At 39.1% G+C, this 7,319-nt stretch overlaps 1 protein-coding gene across 1 annotated transcript; it reads left to right on the top strand.

Moving 5' to 3' along the window:
- Positions 1-4,082: 4,082 nt before the first annotated feature.
- Positions 4,083-4,577, top strand: LOC111776327 (protein LATE FLOWERING-like). Its single transcript, XM_023655755.1, has one exon. It carries the CDS (start codon positions 4,083-4,085, stop codon positions 4,575-4,577), a length of 495 nt encoding a protein of 164 aa, XP_023511523.1.
- Positions 4,578-7,319: the final 2,742 nt, after the last annotated feature.

The raw sequence follows: 7,319 nt of genomic DNA, 5'->3' as shown, positions 1-7,319 counted from the left end.
TCTTCTTCACGTGCTTTGATTAAAGTTTATTATCTTGCTCACTTGTGAGGATTAACTCACCGGGATCGGGATGTCTTATCTGTCTTCGTCTTGTCTTCTATGAGATTTGATGTTGTCTGTGTCTGCTTTGTTCTGTTATGTATTGTCATTAGTCTCATGGGTTTTAAAATGCGTCTACTAGGGAGAAGTTTCTACCACTGAAGTTTAGAGAAACGATGTACTTATGAGGATTAACTGATCGGGATGTGATGTCTTCTCTATCTTCGTCTTGTCTCCTATTTTATTCTTATTTGTTCAAAACTTTCTATTTGCTTTGTATGGAATGTATTCAATTTTTGAGGAAACCCAACCAACCCTATATATTGAAATGGAAAAGTGTAGAAAATGTAGTGGGTCGGGAAACCTCTATCTAACAAACACCTTTTAAACTTTGAGTATAAAGACTGACAATATCTATAGACGATGGACTTGAGCTGTTACACGAATATAATTGTTCTTAATTCATTTATTTGTCATTTCAACTTTGATTCTTTATAAGGTTGTGGAAACCTCTGACTTGAGATGTTACACGAATATAACTGTTTTTAATTCATTTATTTGTCATATCAACTTCGATTCTTTATAAGGTTGTGGAAACCTCTCACTCTTTTTATAAGATTGCAGTCGATTTGATAATGATCGAGTGAACATTGCTTCTTTGGCCCGAACCCAGAAATCCCTTAGATATGAGACAAAATGGATCTTGTTCTATCATTGATCAGAGATTTTTGTATGAACAATACGAATCGGAGTTTGAAAAAGGGGAAGGAGAAGGAGTCCTCGACCCGCAAGAGATTAAATTTATAATTTATTTGTCATATCAACAAATAACTTATCAACACGACCCATTTCAATTATGTCTTGAAAAAACCGACTTCAAAGTACCAGCTATAATATTGAAGTGACACGTGTGAGAATATGATAGGTGAGAGAGGGAAAGAAAGGTGATGCCCTATTGGAGGGATGATATGGGAGGTTGATATCTGCAATACGAGCATGCAAGGAATGGGAGAAAAGTGACAAATTTTACTCAACTCTCCCACCGCCCCTTCCCTTTTTTACCCCATAACCATTTATAGAAAATTTAAAAAAATAACTCGGGTCCGAGCTTTGTTCCTCTATACTCGGTGCACCTACGTCCGCTCGGTCCGAGAGACATCATGAATTTTTTATATTATATCGTCGAATTTAGAATCTCTAAGTGGGTACGACTCAGATTCCCTAAGTACTTACTAAAAAAGCCACCTTTGAAGCTTGCACGCTAAGAGTCAGAGCTTTGCTCCTCTATAGTTGGGACACCTAGGTGGGGTCGGTAGGAGTGAGATCATGAGTTTTTGGTATTAAATGTGGTAGAATGTGTAAGGTTGTAGGAGTGAGATATGTAAGGTGGGTTGAGGTAGAGGGCGTAAGTGGTTAGATGGTGGAGGAAGAAGAGTGTGTTGAGGGAGTGTGAGTAAAAAGAAAGAGATGTGAGTTGTTTATTATTATGGATTATGGGTTTTGTCAAATCTAAACTCATTTAAACTTCCATCACCAAAATCCCATCTTTTTTTTTTTCCTTTAATGATACTCAATTTTGGAATCAAAATAGGGACACTCACGCAATCGAGGGATTGGGAATTGGAATCTCTCTCTCTCTCTCTCCCTTATTCTCTTTACTCTCTCTCTCCCTTATTCTCTCTCTCCCTTATTCTCTTTACTCTCTCTCTCCCTTATTCTCTCTCTCTCTTACTCTCCCTCTCCTACTCTCTCTCTATTATTCTCTCTCTCTCTTACTCTCCCTCTCCTACTCTCTCTCTATTATTCTCTCTCTCCTACTCTCTCTCTCTTATTCTCTCTCTCCCTTATTCTCTCTCTCTCTTACTCTCCCTCTCCTACTCTCTCTCTCTTATTCTCTCTCTCCTACTCTCTCTCTCTTATTCTCTCTCTCCCTTATTCTCTCTCTCCTACTCTCTCTCTCTTATTCTCTCTCTCCTACTCTCTCTCTCTTATTCTCTCTCTCTCTTATTCTCTCTCTCCCTTATTCTCTCTCTCCTACTCTCTCTCTCCCTTATTCTCTCTCCTACTCTCTCTCTCTCTCATTCTCTCTCTCCTACTCTCTCTCTCTCTCTCTCTTATTCTCTCTCTCCTACTCTCTCTCTCTTATTCTCTCTCTCCTCCTTATTCTCTCTCTTACTCTCTCTCTCTCCTACTCTCTCTCTCTTACTCTCTCTCTCTCCTTCTCTCTCTTCTACTCTCTCTCTCTTACTCTCTTTTACTCTCCCTCCTTCTCTCTCTCCTTCTCTCTCTTCTACTCTCTCTCTCTTACTCTCTTTTACTCTCCCTCCTTCTCTCTCTCCTTCTCTCTCTCCTACTCTCTCTCTTACTCTCTCTCCTACTCTCTCCTTCTCTCTCTCCTTCTCTCTTACTCTCTTCTACTCTCTCTCTCTCATTCTCTCTTACTCTCTCCTACTCTCTCTCTTACTCTCTCTCCCTTATTCTCTCTCTCCTAATCTCTCTCTCTCCTACTCTCTCTCTTATTCTCTCTCTCCTTCTCTCTCTCCTTCTCTCTCTCCTTCTCTCTCTCCTTCTCTCTCTCCTACTCTCTCTCTCATTCTCTCTTACTCTCTCCTACTCTCTCTCTTACTCTCTCTCTCCCTTATTCTCTCTCTCCTCCTTATTCTCTCTCTCTTATTCTCTCTCCTAATCTCTCTCTCTCTCCTACTCTCTCTCTCTTATTCTCTCTCTCTTACTCTCTCTCTCCTAATCTCTCTCTCTCTCCTACTCTCTCTCTCTTATTCTCTCTCTCTTATTCTCTCTCCTAATCTCTCTCTCTCTCCTACTCTCTCTCTCTTATTCTCTCTCTCTCTTATTCTCTCTCCTAATCTCTCTCTCTCTCCTACTCTCTCTCTTTTATTCTCTCTCTCTTATTCTCTCTCCTAATCTCTCTCTCTCTCCTACTCTCTCTCTCTTATTCTCTCTCTCTTATTCTCTCTCCTAATCTCTCTCTCTCTCCTACTCTCTCTCTCTTATTCTCTCTCTCTCATTTTCTCTCTCCTAATCTCTCTCTCTCTCCTACTCTCTCTCTCTTATTCTCTCTCTCTTATTCTCTCTCCTAATCTCTCTCTCTCTCCTACTCTCTCTCTCTTATTCTCTCTCTCTCATTCTCTCTCTCCTAATCTCTCTCTCTCTCCTACTCTCTCTCTCTTATTCTCTCTCTCTTATTCTCTCTCCTAATCTCTCTCTCTCTCCTACTCTCTCTCTCTTATTCTCTCTCTCTCATTTTCTCTCTCCTAATCTCTCTCTCTCTCCTACTCTCTCTCTCTTATTCTCTCTCTCTTACTCTCTCTCTCCTAATCTCTCTCTCTCTCCTACTCTCTCTCTCTTATTCTCTCTCTCTTATTCTCTCTCCTAATCTCTCTCTCTCTCCTACTCTCTCTCTCTTATTCTCTCTCTCTCTTATTCTCTCTCCTAATCTCTCTCTCTCTCCTACTCTCTCTCTTTTATTCTCTCTCTCTTACTCTCTCTCTCCTAATCTCTCTCTCTCTCCTACTCTCTCTCTCTTATTCTCTCTCTCTTATTCTCTCTCCTAATCTCTCTCTCTCTCCTACTCTCTCTCTCTTATTCTCTCTCTCTCTTATTCTCTCTCCTAATCTCTCTCTCTCTCCTACTCTCTCTCTTATTCTCTCTCTCTCTCCTACTCTCTCTCTCCCTTAGTATCGGTCTCCCTCCTATTGTCTCTCTCTTCCCTTATTCGCTCTCTTACTCACTCTCTCTCCTATTTCTCTCTCTCTCTCTCTCTCTCTCTCTCTCTCTCTCTTATCGATTCTGTTCCCAAGCCCATGCATCCATCTTTGCCACCAAAGCAGTTGAATTAATAATTATTATAGAAAAAAGGAAAAGACAAAAACAAAAACAAAACAAAAACAAAAACAAAAAAGTCAGCTTCCCATAACTTACTTTCTCCCTTACTCCTTCTTATACTCTCTACAAACCTCCCATTCAACTCACATTCCCTTCTCCTCTTTCGCTTCCTTTTCACCTCAATCCCACCAATACCCAACATGAAGCATCAACACAACAACCTCTCAAACTCACCTGCAATCCAAGAAACCCCACCAAGAATCTTCCCATGTCTATTCTGTTCAAGAAAGTTCCATACCTCTCAAGCTTTAGGAGGCCATCAAAATGCCCACAAGAAAGAAAGAACCGCCGCCCGAAAGGCCAAGCGGATATCCGATTACGCACCGTCCGAGTCCCCATCGCCCTCCTCCTCCTCCTCCTCCTCCTCGGTCTTTGCAGCTACCCACCACCAAACGCATCATCCAGGGCCATACCCACATCCAATGTACATTGCTAATGCTGCTAATCTTCATTGCTTCCCCAATAATCCACCTTTGTTCTATGAACACATCGGGTACTATGCTGGGGTTTGTTCAAGCAATAGATATCATCATCAATATGGGGTTGAAGATGAACAAAAGGCGTTGAATTGGCAGAGAAACATTAAGAATGATAACAAAAAACAACAAAAACTTGATCTTTCCCTTCATTTATAGAACCTTTTTAACCTAATTTCATCTTCTTCTTGTTGGGTTTTACAAACTTTTCATGATCAACAATAAATTTGCTCTTTTTTTTCTTCATCAATTTGCTTGTTCTTCACTTTCATACCTGCAAATCAACCCAAATATTGTCCATTTTATTGTATTATACAAATGCACTAGTTTGAGAACGGTAAATTACCATAATGCCCTTGCTCGTCTTTCAAAAATACCTCTCTTCCTTTCGAAAATTGTAATATTATCCTTCACATTTCATTAACATTCTAAAACTACCGTTGAATATATGCGTTAAGAATGATGCTCTTATATCATGTTAAGAATGGGAAACAAAAGCGGGATTGATAGTTCAAGAAACATACGTGGGATCGAAAATACAATGGAATCTAAAGTCCGATTTTCATTAATGTTCACAATTCTTTAAATAAGAGAAAATATTCTACTGACATCCCGAAGATAAGATAAAATATATCAACAAATCTTACTGGTTCTATATCAAATATATTCCAATAATATGTTAGGACGGTACACGGTATATTGAAATTGGATTGCAAATTTTAATTTAATATTTGATAATAAGTGAATAGATGTTTTACTTTTATTAAAAATAAAAAATTTGAATAAATGACTCGAACAACTCAGACCAACGAACATATTTTTTAGAATTCAGTTGGGCCAAAATTTTCTATTTTGTGTGAAGCCCATTTTTCCGTTTTCAATTTTTGGGCTTCATTCGTGTTCATTGTGGACTTTTCTTCGATATTTCCTATCTAATTATATTAGTTTGAGATCCTAAATCGGTTGGAGAGGGGAACGAAAACATTTTTTTACAAAGGTGTGAAAACTTCTCCCTAGCAACTGTGAGGTTGACGGTATACGTAACGGGCCAAAACTAACAATATCTACTGGCAGTGGACTTGGGCTGTTACAGATGGTACTAGAGCTAGACATCGGCCGGTGTGCCAGCAAGGACATTGGACCCCATGGATGTAGATTGTGCGATCCCATATTTGTTAGAGAGGGGAACAAAACATTCCATATAACCATGAGGTTGACGGTATACTGGCAGTGGACTTGGGCTGTTACAGATGGTACTAGAGCTAGACATCGGCCGGTGTGCCAGCAAGGACATTGGACCCCATGGATGTAGATTGTGCGATCCCATATTTGTTAGAGAGGGGAACAAAACATTCCATATAACCATGAGGTTGACGGTATACTGGCAGTGGACTTGGGCTGTTACAGATGGTACTAGAGCTAGACATCGGCCGGTGTGCCAGCAAGGACATTGGACCCCATGGATGTAGATTGTGCGATCCCATATTTGTTAGAGAGGGGAACAAAACATTCCATATAACCATGCAGAAACTAGGGGTGTATATGGTCCGGGTTGGGTTGATTTAACGGATTTTTTGGAATCAACCAAAAAGTTCGAGTTGGTTGGATTAGTAACCCACCCCAACCCGTAAATTTTCACAACCCTACCCAACTCAACCCTCTATTTTCGGGTTGGGTTGTCAATTTTTTTTTGGTTGGTTGGATTGGAATCGTAACCCAACCCAACTCAACCCTCTATTTTTTGGGTTGGGTTGTCCAATTGTTAAAAAAAATTGGTTGGTTGGATGGGTAACCCAACCCGAAAATTTTCACAACCCAACCCAACTCAACTCTCTTCTCGGGTTGGGTTGTCTAGTTGTTAAATTTTTTTTTTTAAGTTTTATTTATCCACCATTTATAAAGATTCAGATATAATATTAGATAAAATATATTAAAAGTTTACCAACAAACACAAACCCTTCTATAATTATTCACATAAAAAAAATCAATAAAAAAAAAATTGTAACAATTGTCATTTGACCGAAGACTAAATACCTACATTTCTTGTAAATACCTACCTTTCTTGCAATACGGTGTAGACCTGATAAAGTTAGAGAGCCCTAAACCGAACTCGGGTGTGGGTGTTCTTAGAGAGGCCGAAGTACCACGGCAAACTTATTAATACAAAAATTATCTTAATATAATTTATATATTTTTATTTGGCTCGGGTCAACCTGAAGATTTTATCCACGAACCCGAAACCGAACCGATTCAGTTCGGGTTTAGAAACATGAACCCAACCCTATCTGAAATGCTAATCCAACTCAACCCAACCTAACCTTTATAGTTCGGGTCGGGTTGGTCGGGGTTATCGGGTTGAATGTACACCCCTAGCAGAAACCTCTCCCTAATAGACGTGTTTTAAAACCTGAGGTTAACGACAATACATAATGAGCCAAAACACACAATGTTTACACGCGGTGGGCTTGAGTTGTCACAATTGGTCTCCCAAAAGACCCCGTAAATAATGAGGCATGCCTTACCCATAGGTACACGGCTTCACTCTTGCATAACCTAATATCATCTGTCTAAATAGTGCGCATTTTCAGTATTTCTTGTTATCTCAGCTAACTCAATTTTATTTCAGATCTCATTTTAATCAACGTTCGATGTCAACTAAGTATGAAAGATATTTGACTAACTCAACGATTTTCGTACCTAAGCTCTTGACCTTTGTCTTCCTATTATTTACACCAAAAAAAAAAGTCAACTTCGCGTAAATTATCAATTTTTTATAATTTTATTATCATCAAATTGTTAATATTTATTAATTTATTGCCTTTACCATGTTTGACTATTTTTGACATGTTGAGTCAACCACTATTGTTAGGTTTAAACCTAATTATTAAATTAATATTTGAA

The sequence above is a fragment of the Cucurbita pepo genome, chromosome LG15 (genome assembly GCF_002806865.2).
Source record: "Cucurbita pepo subsp. pepo cultivar mu-cu-16 chromosome LG15, ASM280686v2, whole genome shotgun sequence".
Lineage (NCBI taxonomy): Eukaryota > Viridiplantae > Streptophyta > Magnoliopsida > Cucurbitales > Cucurbitaceae > Cucurbita > Cucurbita pepo.
Note: the sequence above shows the minus strand (reverse complement) of the source record. Positions and strands in the feature narration are given on the sequence as shown.